Source organism: Delphinapterus leucas, chromosome 17 (assembly GCF_059928025.1).
Source record: "Delphinapterus leucas isolate spDelLeu-1000000601 "Yukka" chromosome 17, BTC_Dleu_Yukka2, whole genome shotgun sequence".
In the NCBI taxonomy this organism is placed as follows: Eukaryota; Metazoa; Chordata; class Mammalia; order Artiodactyla; family Monodontidae; genus Delphinapterus; species Delphinapterus leucas.
The window spans coordinates 18,495,983-18,514,175 of NC_143145.1; the positions used below are offsets into that span (position 1 = coordinate 18,495,983).

General features: G+C 40.5%; 1 protein-coding gene across 4 annotated transcripts in view; it reads right to left on the bottom strand.

Annotated features, from left to right (window-relative positions):
- Positions 1-7,626: 7,626 nt before the first annotated feature.
- COL14A1 (collagen type XIV alpha 1 chain) overlaps positions 7,627-18,193 on the bottom strand; it is a 230,376-nt gene continuing 219,809 nt past the window's right edge. For 2 of the 4 annotated variants that reach the window (XM_089898773.1, XM_022555619.3), the window contains exons 45-47: positions 12,769-12,846; positions 10,917-11,072; positions 7,630-9,286 (exon numbers count right to left, since the gene is read on the bottom strand). In XM_089898773.1, coding sequence (XP_089754899.1) covers positions 9,207-9,286; positions 10,917-11,072; positions 12,769-12,846 — 314 coding nt within the window. In that variant the 3' untranslated portion in view covers positions 7,630-9,206. Of the gene's footprint in view, positions 10,110-10,909; positions 11,073-12,768; positions 12,847-18,193 lie in introns of all 4 variants that reach the window. The other 2 variants (XM_089898775.1, XM_089898774.1) reach the window with 2 other exon arrangements.

Here is an 18,193-nt window from a genome sequence, read left to right on the forward strand (position 1 = left end):
GTTATGGAGCTCCAACTTGTCAACCTGTATTAAACCATGGAGAATCAACACTTTAAAATGATGATGCCATCTGGCATCTTCTTTACCAATCGTGAAACTAAAAAGGGTTTTTATTTTACTTTTTTTGAATTTTATTTATTTTTTATACAACAGGTTCTTATTAGTTATCTATTTTATACATGTTAGGGTTTTTAATATTTAGAGTAAATTCTGAGCATAAAGCCTATCCTTCTTTTACTTTTTGGCAAATTCACAAAGTCCAAATAAAATATTTTTATAAGTTGTTAGAAAAATATTATCAGTTACTTTATTATTATGTACTGTTACCGGCACTGTGGATATGCAGAGCCAATAAATCATGGAAAATATGCATATGTGTGTCCTTCAGAAAATCTAATCTGGAAGTCTAAACCGTGGAAGCAGTGATTAATTAGCCAGCTCTCTAGTCTATATTAACAAGGAATCAGTTGCTCTGTTGCACAGTCACTCAACCAATATTTATGCTCCAGAAACTGTTCTAGGTGTTTGAGATGCATACGTGAATAAAAGTTTCCTGCTATCATGGTGTCCCATTGTGATTTATAATAAAAATATATATATATGATATATATATACTTTCTATATATTTGATATATACATATACTTAATATATATACTTGATATGTATATTTGATATATATACATATACTTGATGTATATATACACTTGATATATATACATATATTTGATATATATACTTGATATATATATACTTGATGTATATATATACTTGATGTGTATATATATATATATATATATATATATCTGATATCTATCTATATATAGATAGATATTTGGTCTTCGTCCCTGTTTCTGGCACAGAGCTCTTAAAAACCTCGGCATTTCCTAAGTGATGAGAGCCATAAAGGTGTCGTTTGTTATGTTAAAGAGGTGCTTTGGGACCACATCTAAGGATGACAGGGAGGGGAGAGGAGATGGAGTTTGAAATAATCAACGACAGCCAATGATTTAGTCAGTCATGCCTATGTAATGAAGCCTCCATAAAAACCCAAAGGTCAGGTTTCTGAGAGCTTCCAGGCTGGGGAACCAAAACACATCCACATGTCAACGTGCTGAGCCCCAAACTCCATGGGGACAGAGGCTCCTTTGCTCAGGCCTCGCCCTCTGTATCTCTTCATCTGGCTGTTGATTTGTATCCTTTCATATTCTTTGTAATAAACCAATAATCAAGTAAGTAAACTGAAGTTTACTGAGTTCTGTGAGCCGCTCTTGCAAAGCAATCGAACCCCAGGAGGGGATCGTGAAAACCTCTGATTTATAGCAGTCAGTCAGAAGCACAGGTGATAACTTGGCTCTGTGACTGTCATCTGAAATGAGGGCCTTCTTGTGGGACTGAGCCCTTAACCTGTGGCATCTGACGCTAGTCCAATTCTGATGCTAGTATCAGACTTGAGTTAAACCTGTGGGACACCTGGACAGCTTCCATGGAGAGGGAGTGATCCATGAGGTTATATCTGGAGGAAGAGCATTCCAGGCAGTGGGAATGGCAAGATGTGATAGGACATTACCTGGCATATTCCAGGAACAGCAAGGAGTCAGCATGGCCTCCCACAAAGTCAGTTCTGGAACCCAAACACCCTCCGTCTTATAACTCCAGCCTCCTAGAAGACCTTGGAGTCCCCTGCATTCAGGTGGCAAATGGGAAAGAAACAGGTAGACAACACACACATACTTCTTAACTCCCTTGACTCGGAAGCCACAAACATATTTCATAGGTTGAAAACATGTCACGTGGCCATACTGAGGGAGTCTGGAAATGAGAAAATAATTTGTGCTCAAGAAGAAGAGAATATAATTTTAGCTGAAGCTAGCCTGTCTCTAACACAGCAGCCAATATGAATTATCTGGCACTGGTGTTGGGCTGCACCCTGCAGGCCTGCAAGGCCTCTACTCACCCAGCTTCAAGACAGAAGAGCCCAGAGTCAGCGACAGAGACATCAGTGGTTTAATGGATGGGGGAGCCTACCTCTCTGAAGCAAGGTCCTGGAGCAACACCCCACCACGTGCAGCAGACCACGGGCAGGACAGGGCGCAGTCTTCACTCCCAGGGGGAACGCGGAGATTGCCAGTTACAGGGGGAATTGACCTCAGGTTGGCTCATCGGTTACCGGGGAAATTTGCAGAGGGGCACGCCCCTCACCACCCCTTGGATAAGAACAATCACTAGCTGGGGCCTGGTGCAAGCATATAGGAAGGTCAGTCATGTGAGTGGGGTGTGGGTGAAGCAGGCACCGGTCGATCAGGGGACGTACAGAGAGCAAGAGAACAGTCACCTTGAGTTGCCTGACCGTTCAGAGTGTCTCTTTAGTGATACCAGATTTAGGGAGATGAGAAGGCCAGTCTTTAATCAGTTAAGGGAAGAATGTATGGTCAACAACTCCAAGCTAATATAGGTCCCTAATGAGTGACAAAGCAAGCGATTGATTCCAAACACACCTGATATTGCTGCAGTCAGTGCCTGCTTTGATAGGCACAAAAATTCAAAAAAAACAAAAAAACAAGTAAATGTTAGGGTTCAGAAATGGTGTCCAAGCCATAATCTTTCTGGTGACCACAAATGTCATTGTTCAGCTGTCTAGAAATGTGACAGCAGAAACCATCAGGCCATTCGCACACTGCCAAGCTGCTGGGTAGATGCGTGACCGGGTTTGTGGTCTTTTTAATTACTCTCCATTCTTCAAAGCTATCTTTAGCCATGCAGGTATAGACCCAGTTCCTTCAGAAAGCACTCCACATGTGGATGTAGATATTTCAGGAGAAGAAAAGTAAACTTTCCCAAGGCTCTAGACAGACTGTTATTGCTACCTGTACAATCAGCTTTTGAATTGTATCCATTTTTCTAGCTTTTCTGTGGCCTGTGGTCCTTCAAGTTGTGGCTCGCTCCCGATTTGATAAAACATGCTCACACTTGAGAGTGGAATCAGAGATAGAACTTGTTGGCAACACTCCAAGAACAAGAGCAGGTGGCCAGTGACAGTGGAGATTTAGTTAGCAAGGCTTCTACTTGTGGTGTCCAAATCTGATAACTGCAATGTTTGTAAAAAGAACTCTATTTGTGAAGTTCGATCCTTTCAGCCTGCAAACTTGTCAGCTCAGAAGCATAATATAACCATATACATGAGAAAGGACAGGTAAAGTGCAAGCACATGAATTTTCTAATAACCAAATCCTCTTCAATACATCTATTCAATAACTGAGCACATTCAAATAACAGTGATTTCTCAGAGGGAAAGCCCAGCGGGTTAACGATTTTGTGACATGAGTTTTAGGGCATAACAGGGATACGGTTTTATCAGGAGTCACTGAATGTGGGCCAGACGACAGGACAGGGAAAAATGGAGATGAATGTCTTCGGTAATTATACATATCTTTTCTATCTGACTCAGTTTTGTTTTGTTACCATACAAAATTCATTTTAGAGCTGAAGAAAAGATATTTTTACTTCTTTGGATTCCATTATAAAACTTCTTTTAAGTTAGGTTAGAAAAGTTGATTTTCACTACGTTGGTCATGGTAATTTTTTTTTTCTTTTCGTTTTTAATCAATGAGATAAAATGCAATTAAACATTCTAGAAACAATGAAATATGGTTATTTATGCCAGTGTATGTTTTTTATTACTTAGCAAGATACAGAGAAAAAAGTAAATCATTACTAACATTTGTGCATTTAGATATGCTACCAAAACAAGCACATTATCCCAGCCCTCCTACTGCCTCTTTTATTCTGCTTTTAAAAGTAGCCCTGCCTCCACTTTCCTAAACATCAGTGACTCATATTTCTTCATTCATTCACATCATTCATTAGGATGAGACTATTAAAAAGGTAATAGATTATTTTTGTAAAGTAGAATTTTGCTCTGAAATCTCCTGTAAAATTTCTGAGAGCACACACTTGTTGCAAAATATTTTTCAAACAATACAGAAATGTTAAACATGAACAGTTAAGTGAAATGAACACTTTGCACAATCCCATAACCAGGAAGTAAGCCTGGTTAAATGTCTGGAGTTCATCTCAATTTTTCAATACAGATAGATGAACAGAATAATAGATAAATATTGTACATATTGTTCTGCAGCTTGCTTTTTTCATTTATCAATAGATTTAAGCATCTCGTGTCAGCCAAATTTCTAATCAAATTATTCAGTCTGATAAATAACGTAAAACCGTTGCAAGTATATTCGCGTAGTTAATTTTTGTTAAGGATAGAGTTATTCTAGAGAGTATAGAATAACCAGGACTTCGTGGCAAAGGAATTCTCTGAACTCTGAGCTTGTCTAGCACAAATGGACCATTTACATCAGTGTTTCCAATGCCACAGCAAACCAGAACCAAAAGTTATGATTTTTTTAAACTAAATATTTTGGTTCATACCTTGGAAACTTCCATTCTGCATTTGAACAGCCCTTCTTTTGGGGGACAGGCCCAAAGGGATTAAGTTCTGGTGGTTGTCATAGACTAAATTAGTCATCCAAAATCATTCTTCACTGTCTCAACCTTCTTGAGTTGTTATCTGCCGTTAATATTGTACTTACTCTGAAAAAAGCAGAAAAGCCTCAAAACCAGCATGCCATTCTAAAATCATTCTCTCTTCCTCCTCAAGTTTCTAACTCAGTGAAATTCCCACTCACTCAACCTCCCAAACTTGCAATCTTGAAGTCATTCTTACCTTCTGTCTGTCATTTCCCAACCTTATCCCATCAGTCAAGTTCTGCCCATAGTACATACTTTTTCATCAGCTCTCAAATCTCTCTCCTCTTCTTATTCCTCACTGCACCACTGTGGTCCAGGCCCTCGTCATCTGAACTACTGCACCAGGCAGCGTGGTACATACAGGGAAGGGGTCATGAGCTACGAGAGCAAACCAATTAGAGTTAGAATCCCTTCTTTTCCTCTTCTCTGGATGTGTGTCTTGTTACTTACCTTACATGTTTGATCATTTGTAAAAAGGGAATACTTACCTAACTTGTGGAAATCGACTTAATATAAGGAACCCAGAATAGAGGCTAATACGTGGGAGGTCTTCACTAAATGTCTTTTTCTTTTCTTGATCTTTCCCCACAACAGTCAATCTTAAATTTACACTATATATAAATTGTGTCTGCAAATAATACGCCCAATCAGGTCACTTACCTACTTAAAGACCCCTACTGACTTCCTATTGCTTTCAGGCAGAAATCTGAACATTTTATCATGGGATAGATCTTCCACAATCTTGTCCAGATTACCTTACCTGCTTCAACTTAGAGCAAGAAGTTAGGAAGCTCCTACACCATCATATCCACCTTTTCTTTCCCTACACCCTAATACGTGGCTGAACCCGTGGCAGATACTTATTAAAAGTTTGATAGATGGATGGATGCGTGCACAAAGAGATGGATGAATACATGAACACATGAATGAATACATGTATAGGAAGACAAGATTTAAATACCTCTTCCTCACATTCTGAAATACTTAATAGATCTTTCTAAGAAGCTGATCATTCATTCCTAGGCATTATTGCTGTCTCCCAAATGTTCTGGCTTATAGCTAGAGAAAACTCTTCCCTCTGAGTATATGATTTGACTCGGATTATAAATCAAACTGTGCTAGGGTGAGATGATTCTACAAACATTTACTGAGCAGCTGTTAAGTGCTAAGCACACTGTGGGCAGTCTGAGACCGCTTAAAGTATGCACACAAGTAAAATGGGAGCTCAGAGGTTAAAGAACTCACTAGAAAAGGGGACTATGGTGTCACGGTTATGGAGGTTGTCCAGGTGGTGATGGTGGGGTTCAGAGAAGGCTTCACACAGGAGGAGGAGCCTGGCTTAGTTTCAAATGGTGAATATGAATAAAAGTAGGTCCTTTACTTCTTTGGGACAACTGAGGGAAGTTGGAAATTAAATGTTATTATGGAATAACTGTTACTTTCATAAGGTGTGATAATGAAATTGTGGATTTGAGGAAAATATCCTAGATGCATGCTGAAGCGTTTAAGGGTGACGTGTCATGATGTCCATAACTTGTATCAAAATACTTTAAATTTATGAAACAAATATGCCCAAATGCTAAAAATTATTTTTTAAAGGAGATGGTACATGTTTATTTGCTAGTCTCTCTACTTTTCAATATGTTTAACATTTTTCATAATAAAAGTGAAAACAAACAAACAAAAATAAATAGGTCCTTTAAACTGGGGTGGGACAAAGATGAAGGTTTCCCAAGTGGAAGAAAAAGCATGCCAAAGATAAATAAGAGAGAGCACGCATCAAGGGTTTTCGCAACTAGTTCACTGTGGCTGTAGTCTGGAGAATATTTAGCTGAGAGATACATTTCAAAATAAAATAAGAAAAACCAGGTTGGAGAGCTTGTGGAAACAAAAATGAAAAAGGGATAGTAGAAGGTAGGGAAATGTTCCAGGTAATCTCATCCATTTCCATAGCCTTTAAATAGTACCTACATGCACCTGACTCCTAAATTTATATCTCTAGCCCTGGTTACTCTCCCAAACTCCGACTTATGCTCAGTTTTCTCCTAAACTAAACTTTTCAACCACTCTGCCCCGAGTCTGTAATTCTAGGAATCAAGAGTTTCTAACCAAAGTGATGAAAATTCTGAGGAGTAATGTCCTTTTATGAAATTACACTTTATTACTTTCAGAAATGATATAAAGTATAAATTAAAATGTAAGTATATTCCTGCCAGAATAGGTAAGTCAATAAAAATGTACTTCAAAATAAGCTTTTATTACAGGCAATGTACTGTAAACATAAAAATCTTGAATTTGAATTACACCTTTTATTATGAACATTTCACTCAATAAAAATCTCATGAACTGGGTCCAAGTGATGACAAATTCCAAACTAATGAAGTGTTCCCATAGCTTAAATAAACAAATTTAGATCACCAAGTAAAATCAAAGCCAAGTGTATTTGCACAACTCAAGAATGATATGGGGACTTCACTGGTGTTGCAGTGGTTAAGAATCTGCCTGCCAATGCAGGGGACACGGGTCCCATCCCTGGTCCGGGAAGATCCCACATGCCACAGAGCAATTAAGCCCATGAGCCACAACTACTGAGCCTGCACTCTAGAGCCCGTGAGCCACAACTACTGAGCCCGTGTGCCACAGCAACTGAACCCCATGCCCGTAGAGCCCGTGCTCCACAACAAGAGAAGCCACCACAATGAGAAGCCCGCGCACCGCAACAAAGATAGCTCCCCGCTCGCCGCAACTAAAGAAAGTCAGTGCGCAGCAATGAAGACCCAACGCAGCCAAAAATAAATAAATAAATAAATTTATTTTAAAAAAAGAATGATATGAATGGACTAGAACCTCTAGTGTTTATACTTCGCCATTTATATCAAACTTTGAAGGTCTTCTGAGTGACATAAGTAGTCTTTGCATTTCCAAGGGCCAAACACTAACGTATACAGGATATCCTCTCTACTCACTTGTTGAAGACCAAGAAATCTGAGATACAAGGGAATGCTATGACTAGTGACACACCCCAGTCATTTAAAGAGTTCTCTCAGGTGATTCTGGGCCACGTCATTCAATCTTGTGCAAGCTTTCCTCCTCATTAGTCCTGCTTTCTACATGTGGAAGCATGTGCTATAACTACAAGGGAACCACTGTCGGTTATCTGCTCACTGTCTTCTTTCATTTCTTGCAAAGGCAGCAAAAAATATATTTATGTTTACCTGGATCCCCAAAGGCACACGTAGACCCTTTTGTTTGAACACTTTGGGTGGGAAGGTCTTAAACCAATCTGTGTGGTGAGGGGACCCAAAGAATCTCAAGAGACCTTCCTGATCCAGGAAGACTCCAGCTTCTGGTGATAAATGACCCCATCCCTACTTCTGACAATTACCTGTTATTAGGGAGATGCTACAGAGGAAAAGGAATATACGTTCAGTTTATGGTTCTCTTTCATTTCTATTTTCAACAAACAATTAATAGAACCCAAATCTTTTTCAAACACCTAGTGTTTTCCTTTATGAGCAAAAGACAAATTATAGTTTAGAAATTAGAATCTATTAGATTCAACCTCATTTCTTCGTCTTCTAGAGTTTTTCTTAAAACCAAAAGATAAGTTCTTTAGGCAAATGTTTACTTAGCATCAGTCTTACATTTTCACAGTCAAGTCTGTCTGGTAGGTTATATATGAATAATAGAATTCTGTCAGTCTGTTAGGCTCAAGTCAGCTGCCTTCTTCTGTTAAGTATCCTACCACACTCAGAATGAATGAATGAATGAATGAATGTTTGAATGAGTGTCTAAAGGTAGGCAGCTGTCATTTTTCTGGTTAAACCTAAGCCAAGACTACAAAAGTTTAAGGTGACATATAGAAATGGAATAAAATAAAAACAATCCACATACGTTGTTTAAAATTTTTATTTGCTTAAAAAAAAGAATGGAAATAGGTTTGCAAAAATACATCTGCATGTACAAAGTAATCCATGTGGTTAAGGAGCGCAAGCTCTGGAACATACTGCTGGATAAATTATTCATCAAAATTGGATCTTTTTCCATCAGAATCAGTGGGAAGTCATTATTTTACACGTCAAAAGCCACTGAAAAAACTAAATCTATTTTTACAATCACCAAATTCAGAAAGGTTATATTCTAACACATATTCTTGGATACCAGTGGAGCTAGTTACCAAGTGATCTCAGAGTTGGACAGATCAATTTAGCAAGAGGTAGTTTCTCCAATCATGTCCCTCCTTTCTTTTCAGCAAGGTCATTCCTAGAGGGGATAAGGATAAACAGCATAATCTTCGAGTCCCTTTGAATTCCTGTTCTGCTGGAACCCCATTTTCCTCAAAGACAGTCATATCTGTCTTGTTGCATTTTAGGACTTGAGATCATCTACCACAGAAAAGATTCCAGAGTTCAAACTTCTTGGCCAATTTTTCTTTGAGCATGCCATTAAAACAACAAAGAGAAATCAATCCTATGGTGTCATGGATTAAGGGGAATTGTTTTAAACATACTTTTTGTTAATATAACAATATTATTAACAATATCCAAGGAGGAGATGTAGGCTGGTGAAATGAGCCCCCTCCCAAAGGTAGCATACAAACCACATAATGACATTCTTCTTGAATAAGTTGCCTTAGGAGCTTTTGCGGTTGGTCCTCCAAGTTCTCCTGAGACTATCAGATCCCAGAGCCCCACAGCTCCATGGCTTCCAGCTCATCTTGGACAGGGGTGAATTCTGGCTCATCAGGATGGGGAACTAGAGAGGAAGAGTGGGGGTGGGGACGTGATAGAACCCAGGAACCATAAATTGATATCCTCCCCTTATATGGGTCCATAGAGACATAGTCTCTAAAGTACAGAGATATCCTGCTCGGGTAGAAAGTAGTAGCTACCTTTATCCACCACAGTGCTTGCACCTTTGCCAGGAGGTTTCAGATGGTTAGCGAAAGAAGGAAGGTACAGATATACTGCAGAAATTGTTAGGAAACTAGAATCACAGCCAACTGCTTAAATATTACATGTTTTATTTACAAAAGAAACCCTGAAATATCAGCAGAATGATGAAAGAAAAATAAATTTAAAAAACCCATCTCATGTTAGAAGTCCAACACCAGGGGGCAGTAGGGAGGGGAGGTGATCAGAGGAAGAATGGATAGTAGGGTGGTCAGGGAGAAAGGTGCCCAGCAATTTGTGTGGCCACAGGAAAGAGGAGAAGACACATTTAAGTAACTATTCCTGGGCCTTCACCTAGGGAAGCTTGGGATAATTCTTGGTAGACAATCTTATACCTACGCTCAGGCTGATATGGAGCAGTCAGTTTCTATAACAACTGACACATGTGATTTGGTTAAGTTCCAGTCTTATCATTGTATGTGCTTGGAGCAGGGAGGGCAAGAAATGTGACAGTGGGCAGGTAGGGAAGCAGGTGAGGCAGGGAAACAGAGTGCCCATTGTTAGGGGCAGGGGATGGGTGGTGGTGGTCAACAGGACAGTTCTGTATCTGCAGCCAATTGCCCAGGCCCATGTAATCAGTGGAGGAGCTCCACATCAGTGCTGGTAATCATTGTAAGGGATCAGATCTTAATAAGGGACAGGGATATTTGAGAGAACAGGGAGGGAAGAGATGAACAGAGAAAAACACATCAGCAAAACTTTGACCAGTCCCTCTGGCAAATAAGGTTAAATTTCTTCTAAAGCAGAAAATTTAAATTCATTGGCTAATAAGCTCATTGCCCCAAAGCAGTCTTTGAACCTCTCTCTTGATGCTTCCAAGTGTGACCATGTTAGAAAATGTCCCATTAGACAACCCTCCAGCATGCAGACCACAGATGTTTTCAGGAAGCATAATCTTTTCAGAATCTCAGTCTAGTAGTTAGTAAGAGGCAAGGACAGCATGGCCACTTTTGTTTCTTAAAATAATCCTTGGTGACCTAAAATGCATGCGGTGGGCAGGATGTCACCCAACAGTATCTCCAGGGCCCTCCTAATTACGGGGAAAGTTCTAAGTTTGAGATTTCCCCAAAACAAGAGTAAAACTTTAGAGGACTTCATGGCCACACTACAGAAATAACACAGAATGAGAGGCCCCAAAGAATGTTCAAACATGTCCCTCAATGATCAGATATGAGGTCAGAGGCCAAATCTGTGTGGATCGCCATTTGGAAGCAAGGAAGACTTAGATGTGGTATTATTTTAAATTTCCTCTTCAGGGGTAACCTCTATATTAATTTGCAGTTTACAGAAGATGCCTCTGGATAATTTAAAAGGTTGTGAGCAATTCAAGCTCTGCTTCCTGTGCATAATAGGTTTGCTTTTATAGCACCCTCACCATTATGATACTAAGCATAGCAAGACATTGCTCAAAGCCCACAAGGGCTGACACTTACCTCCTACGCTGTAGGCAGAACATGAAGAGGGGTCGCAGTATCCAGGCTGGCCAGAAGGACCTTGTGGTCCAGGCACCCCCAAGTGACCTGGTGGACCCCTTGGTCCAGGAGAGCCAGGGGGTCCAGGGCTTCCTGGCCGACTTTCCCCGGAAGGTCCTACAAAGTACCCACCAATGAAAACAGTTGGTCTTTTATCATCACAGGGTGAGTTTTCAGACTACCAAGAAGTAAACTAACACTTACAAGAAGTTGATATTACACATCTTAACAACTAGGGTGATCTGCCTCTCTCTACTCATTGAATTCTATTCCTGAACTGGATTTCCTGGACAGAGGATCATACTGCAATCACATGTTCTCCTGGAGGTCAATGCTTTCAATCAGCTCAGGAAACCAGAAAGCAAAATGTAGTCTTTTTTTTTATCACCTCCTGGATATGAAAGGGAATGGAGCATACCACTGTCAACCTTGTTTTCTTTATGGAGCTTCTGTTTCCCAGTGCAGGTTCCTTATGAATTCAATGTATGGCCATGCACACACACACACACACACACACGTACATGTGCACACACACGTACATGTGCACACACACATGAACACACTTGATCTCAACCTTATAACTTATCCTGGTTTTTGGCCCCAGATAATTGGAATAAATTAGTCTAAATTTGAAAGAAATTATACTGGAGGAGAAAAATGAGAATTCTGAAATTGGACCCAGTATACGAATCCAAAATTTCTTTAGGCTAGCTTGAATCAATTGAGAACTTACATTGAGTGAAAGTGAGAGGGGGATTAAAATTTTTGTGAATTTAAGAAGTATGTCAGTCTGGAATTTTTCTGGTTTATGCGTTTGCTTTGTTTTGCTTTAGGCCTGGATTCCAACAGTGCTTAGAAGGCCTTTTTCAACTAGAAATGAAACTCTTCAACTAGAACCACAGTGAAAATTAGGAACACGTATCACCTTATATTTGAAAAGCGTTGTGACTCTCAGATGCATTCCGTTTCATTCAATTAACATTCACCAGCCACTCACTCTGTGTAAGGCACGCGCTAGATCAGTTCCTCATACAATCTCTAATAACAGGAGTATTTATACTCAGAGTGAATCCATTGCATTAGGAATCTCTCCTACAAAAGGTATTTTCCAAAATCATCATTAGGCTGGAAAGAAAAATCGGTAAGTCATTTGATTCAATATGGCTAAGACGGGGATTGTAAATATACAGTTGGATTGTAAACTTATAACTTTAATAACAGAGTATGATCATCTGGAAGCCATTCTAAAAGCACATAGTAAAATACACAAAACTCATTCAGTAAGGTGACCATGGTGGCAGAAACTACGAGTGTTCATCAAATACCCATGCGTTCCCCTAGATTTTGAGACTCCCTTACAGGTCGGCTGGGGCCATATGGTTAGTTTCAGCCAGTGAAATATGACTGGAAATGACATCTTTCATCCTGCATTCAGGAAGTTGATGTGCCTCCTTCATCTTTCTCCTCAAGGCCTTTTGTTCCAAAATGGGGCAAAAGTTACCCTACCCACATCAAACTTTGGGTAAGTATCAATCCACTAAGCACTGGGGATTGATTTGTTACTACAGCATAGCCTAGCCCAGCCTAACTCACGCAACCAATAAGATCCCAGAATATGCTGTATCTTTGGGGGCTTGTGTATTGGGAGGTTCGTTACTAACAAACTGGCCTTCCAATGAAAGGAACGAGAAATATAGCCATTCCAGTTGGACACAAGGATGTAATATGGCCATTTGCCTCACCTGCAATGTCAAGTGAATATAGAGATTTAGGATTTCCACCTTACAGTTTCCTGTTAGGTAGGAAGAGTTACCTGCTGGCCCAGGGGGGCCTCTTGGACCTTGAGTTCCAATGCCTGGATTTCCTTTATCTCCCTTCACACCAGTTAAACCTATTCAAAAAGAGAAGAAAAAAGAAAGAAAGAAAGAAAAGAAAGTTCTCCTTAAAATGAAATCTGGGTGGTTCTGTTTTTCTGGGTTTCGAAAGGACATCGCTGATGAAGGCAATGATGAGGGTTGATTTAGGGTTACGGTTGTCATGGGACTTTTAAATTGAATCCTGACACTGGTGACTTCTGCACAACCACATACAGAAGGCTGGCTCTGTATCTGAGTTGTCTTCTGTATTTGTAATACTGCAAGTTTATCGTCCTCCCTCCCACTGAAGTGGCTCAGCCTGCAGGGATCTGGCCTGTGTCTTTGCACGCACCAGGCCATTGGACGTATGCAGTTGGCACTCCACGAGTAACACAATAGAAATCACAAGTGGACATATCTAACATTTTCCTTTTGGTCCACCCTGTAATGTATCTGCAAAAGGCATGAATTATAATTAGGCAGCAAAGTTCTAAAGAGCGTGAGTTTCCATTAAAAACTTGGAAGCTTCAGGACGGCCTGTGTTTGATTTGGCTGATTCAGCCCCATAAAAATCTAAACCTATTCATGTTTCTTTTCCACTGAACAAACTTCTTATTCCAAATAATTTACGCTGTTGTTAACAAACTATAGATTTTTACGGGCAGAAAAACAGAGAAATACAGGCTCTGACACCTCATCGTCCAAATGGGTCCTATCACAAGACTGCTGAACAGGTGACAGCATGCTATATTGAGGCCCGATTCGTCAGACAGAGAGAAGAATCAGACTGGGGTCTGGGTTACCCTGGCTCGCATCACAGAAAGTCTCTAGTATCTGTTTTTCATGTACAATAATACTTCGAAATAATAGAATGCAGAAATACATCTCTTCATAATTACAAAGAAATTATGTGTGAACTGGCAAAGCCTAGGATGGAACATAAATAAAGGAAAATAATTTGATAGGCAGCAGGCATGCACGTGATCTAAAGTGTTTATAGTTACAAATAACTTTTTTTTCCCTTCTAAGTGCAAGGCATGTTCACTGTAGGCAAATTAGAAGATACAAAAAGCAAGGACTCCAGTCCTAGAAAATAATCACTTTTAACATCTTGGTTTGTAACTTCCAGAAAGAAAGGTATTGATGTAGTATTTGCTCTGGGAATAGCAGTTTTTTTCTACACTGCACATATATTGATGGTCCTTTCGTTTGATGTTTTGATGTCTGCTGTGTTCCTTGTTGACCACCTCTTGGGGTCAAGGTGGTATACCTGTCACCTTTAAAAAAGCCCTTCTTCCTTGTTAGCGGTCCTCAGGGCTGCTCGATCCCCCTCAATGCTTCCCTAACATCCATGCCTGTTGCATGTGGCCTTGGTGGTGTTTTCTGAGCTCACGAAAGACCAGTACTGCAGGAAGAGGGCAGGGCACTGACCACCAAGCCTCTGACCTCCTGTTCTGAGACTCACTCTTCTCCTAGGAACTGACAGGAAGAGAGTTATTTCTCAAAAGTAAAACTACAATCATATCTGAGTTTAAAAATCATATAGACAAGCCAACATCTAATGCTCAATTGCTAAATCAAGTTGTTCAGACAGAAAATCACCGTGAGTACGTCTACTGGGCGTTACCCAAATAGCTACTAGTTTAGCTAACTGGGTAATAACTGGAGTGAGTACTTTTGTTTTTTTGCTTTTTATTTTTTTGTTTTATTTTTGGCTGTGTTGGGTCTTCGTTGCTGCGTGCGGGCTTTCTCGAGTTGCGGCGAGTGGAGGCTACGCTTCGTTGGGGTGCGTGGGATTCTCATTGCAGTGGCTTCTCTTGTTGTGGAGCACAGGCTCTAGGCGTGCGGGCTTCAGTAGTTGTGGCACGTGGGCTCAGTAGTTGTGGCGCACGGGCTTAGTTGCTCCGCAGCATGTGGGATCTTCCCGAACCAGGGCTCAAACCTGTGTCCCCTGCATTGGCAGGCAGATTCTTAACCACTGTGCCACCAGAGAAGTCCTGTGAGTACTATTTTTAATAGGAGGTAGATGCTCCCTCACTTGCGAACAATTGTGCCCTAACGTGCATCTGGAAATTTAGCAGAAATAGCCTCTTCTTCTGTGAGAGTTGGAGTTGCTTTCCCCACAGGGAACCACTGATTTTTAAAGAATTAGAACACAAGAAAATACAACGATGACTAACAGCAGGCTGCATGATTAAATGCACAGTGACTCAGAGGCCTCCCGTGACCTTACAGTACCTAAGGATCAATGGTAAGGACATGGCTTCTCGGGGATTCCCCACAAGTGGAAGACGTAGGCTGAAGACAACATCCAGGACAGTATCCTTGGGAATAAGCCCCTGATAAGAGTTTCCTGACCTATCCTTTGCTTATTCACAAAGAATGCAAAAGGTGGGGAAGACTGGGGAGTAGAACGTCTGGTTGTTTTAATTTTCTAATTATGTAGAGAAAAGCAAGTGGCATTTGTTATTATCTGCAATACAAGTCAAAGTAAGAGAGGAAGGTCCTCAAAAGAATATTCTAGCCCCTCAAGATGCCTTAAAAGAAAAAAAGAAAAAAAAGAAAGCTTTTAAGGATATAGTTATATATTAACAGAGAATTTTAGATTTCCTTATCCTTGAAGTGATGAAATGTTCCAACTACATGTAGGCTAATATATCAATATTTGTCTATGTCTTCACTTGTGTTTCTCAGACAGACTGAAGGAATACTCAGGTCCATGACAACCGATAAATCTTTCTTTTGGAATGAAAAAAACATGTTAAAAAACACCATTTAAGGGACTTCCCTGGTGGCCCAGTGGTTGAGAATCCGCCTGCCAATGCAGGGGACATGGGTTCGAGCCCTGGTCCGGGAAGATCCCACATGCCACAGAGCAACTAAGCCCGTGCGCCACAACTACTGAGCCTGTGCTCCAGAGCCTGTGAGCCACAACTACTGAGCCTGTGTGCCACAACTACTGAAGCCCGCGAGCCTAGAGCCCGTGCTCTACAACAAGAGAAGCCACCACAATGAGAAGCCTGCGCACAACAACAAAGAGTAGCCCCCGCTTGCCCCAACTAGAGAAAGCCCGCACAGCAACGAAGACCCAACGCAGCCAACAATAAATACATATATACATACATACATACATACATACATAGAGTTAAAAAAAAAAACCAAACAACCACTATTTAAGTACCTAAGATGAGGACTGAAATTGAAAGCTAAGCTTAGAGGCCTCAGATCTCTAAGAATAGAACTGGATATACTTTTGATAAGCCTTGTAGGCTGTAATTAAAAGGAAGGAAATCAAATGTTCTAAAATGTCAGCCTGTAACTGTCCATGAAATGACAATAAAGTCTGGGCATAGTCATTCTTTACAGACAAAATGCAGTCATTGCCCATAATAAGGGCTCCCTCATACATCTCTTTTGTGAGGGTCCAAGGTGGGGCCATTTGGTGCTGAGATGGGGTCACCAGAGCAAAGACATGGGAACTCCTGAGTTCACAGGATATTCCCTCCTGAAATACCCTTTCCACCTTGGGTGTCTCCATAAATACTCCTCATTCTTAAAGACTCAACTCAAAGCTTCTTTACAACCACAACAGGCAGAAGCACAACAAATTCAAGGATTATCTATCTCAATCATGGCTATATCCCCTACATTTCTATGGTGCCTTCCACATAGTATCTAACCCACAAATATTTACTGAATGAACAAATGAATGAATGAATGAATAATTTGCTTCCGTATTACCTGTGCCTCCTTTGGCACTTATCCCATTGCACTGCTTGTTCTCATGTTCACCTCTCCCGGCACCATGAGCCTGATGACTGCAAGGACCATGCCTTATTTATTGCTCTAGTGTCAGATCCAAGCACAATCTCACACATAGTAGGTGTCCAGTAAATACTGGAAGGCTAACTGAATGACTGAATGTCTACACCAAAATGCAGCTGACTGTTAAAAAGCAAGGATCAAAAAAAAATTCCTTAGGCTGGAACTCTGCTTTTACTTTCACATGTCTGGCTTTTGTGAAAACTGTTTTTTTCTGACAAGCTCCTTATGTGGCAATATTAACTACTAGCGTTATGTAGAGATGAGTATCATGGACTCCAATTAAATTTAAGTTTCTGTCATTTAAAAAAAAATGAGCATAGGGACTTCCCAGGCGGTGCAGTGGTTGAGAGTACACCTGCCAATGCAGGGGACACAGGTTTGAGCCCTGGTCCGGGAAGAACCCACATGCTGCGGAGCAACTAAGCCCGTGCTCCACAACTAGTGAGCCTGCGAGCCACAACTACTGAGCCCACGCACTACAATTACCGAAGCCCGTGTGCCCAGAACCCGTGTTCACAACAAGAGAAGCCACTGCAACGAGAAGCCCGCGCACCACAATGAAGAGTAGCCCCCGCTCGCTGCAACTAGAGAAAGCCCGCGCGCAGCAACGAAGACCCAACGCAGCCAAAAATGAATAAATAAAATTTTTGAAAAAATTGAGCATAGCTGATATAGATGAAGATCTAACTTACTAAAAATATGATTTAGCTAAGATTAAAATATCCTTAGTTTTCTGTGGAGTTACCAAAAATATTTAGAATAGAATAAAATCTTTTCTATTATTTATTCGTTCATTCTTTTTTTTTTTAATGAGAATTTTTATGATCTACTCTCTTAGATCTTACTCTCATTAAGATTTTAAGATCTTACTCTCTTCTTTCTTCCTTTTTTGAAACTTTTAAAATAGACTTTACTTTTTTAGGTTCACAGCAATACTGAATAGAAAGTAGAGAGTTCCCGAATATCCCCACCCCCTACACTTGCATGGCCTCCGCCATTATCAACATCCCTCAGTAGAGTGGTATATTTGTCATATTCTTTCTTTTTTAAAAGTCTCATGAGAAACCACATCAGGGCTACCTGATTCTCCCTTACTACTAATCTAACACTGACCCTCCACTATTTTCTTTTACAGATCTACTAAGGCAGAGACATGTTTGTTCTAGTTCATCGTTATATTCCTAGTACCAGCCACATATTAGTCACTCAAGAAATACGATGAATGAATGAAATACAAGGTCTGATTACAGATTTTGACAAACCAAGGGTGTGACCAGTTGGCGTGTCAGCTATTCCTATAAATGGCCTCACCAGGTTTTGAATGCTAGATGCTTTACATGTACAAACTCACTTAGTCTTCACAAGAACCAGGATGGCAGGCACTGCTGTTAACCCTAAGAGAGGCCTGTGATTCAGAGAGGTTAAGTCATTTGTCCTTAGCTAGTAAGTAACAGAGCCAAGATTTCAACATAGGCAGGTTGATTCTGAGGCCTATACACTTAACCACAACACTCCCGGCCTCTCCATCCCAAGCTGGACCTAGAGGCTGAGTTTGTC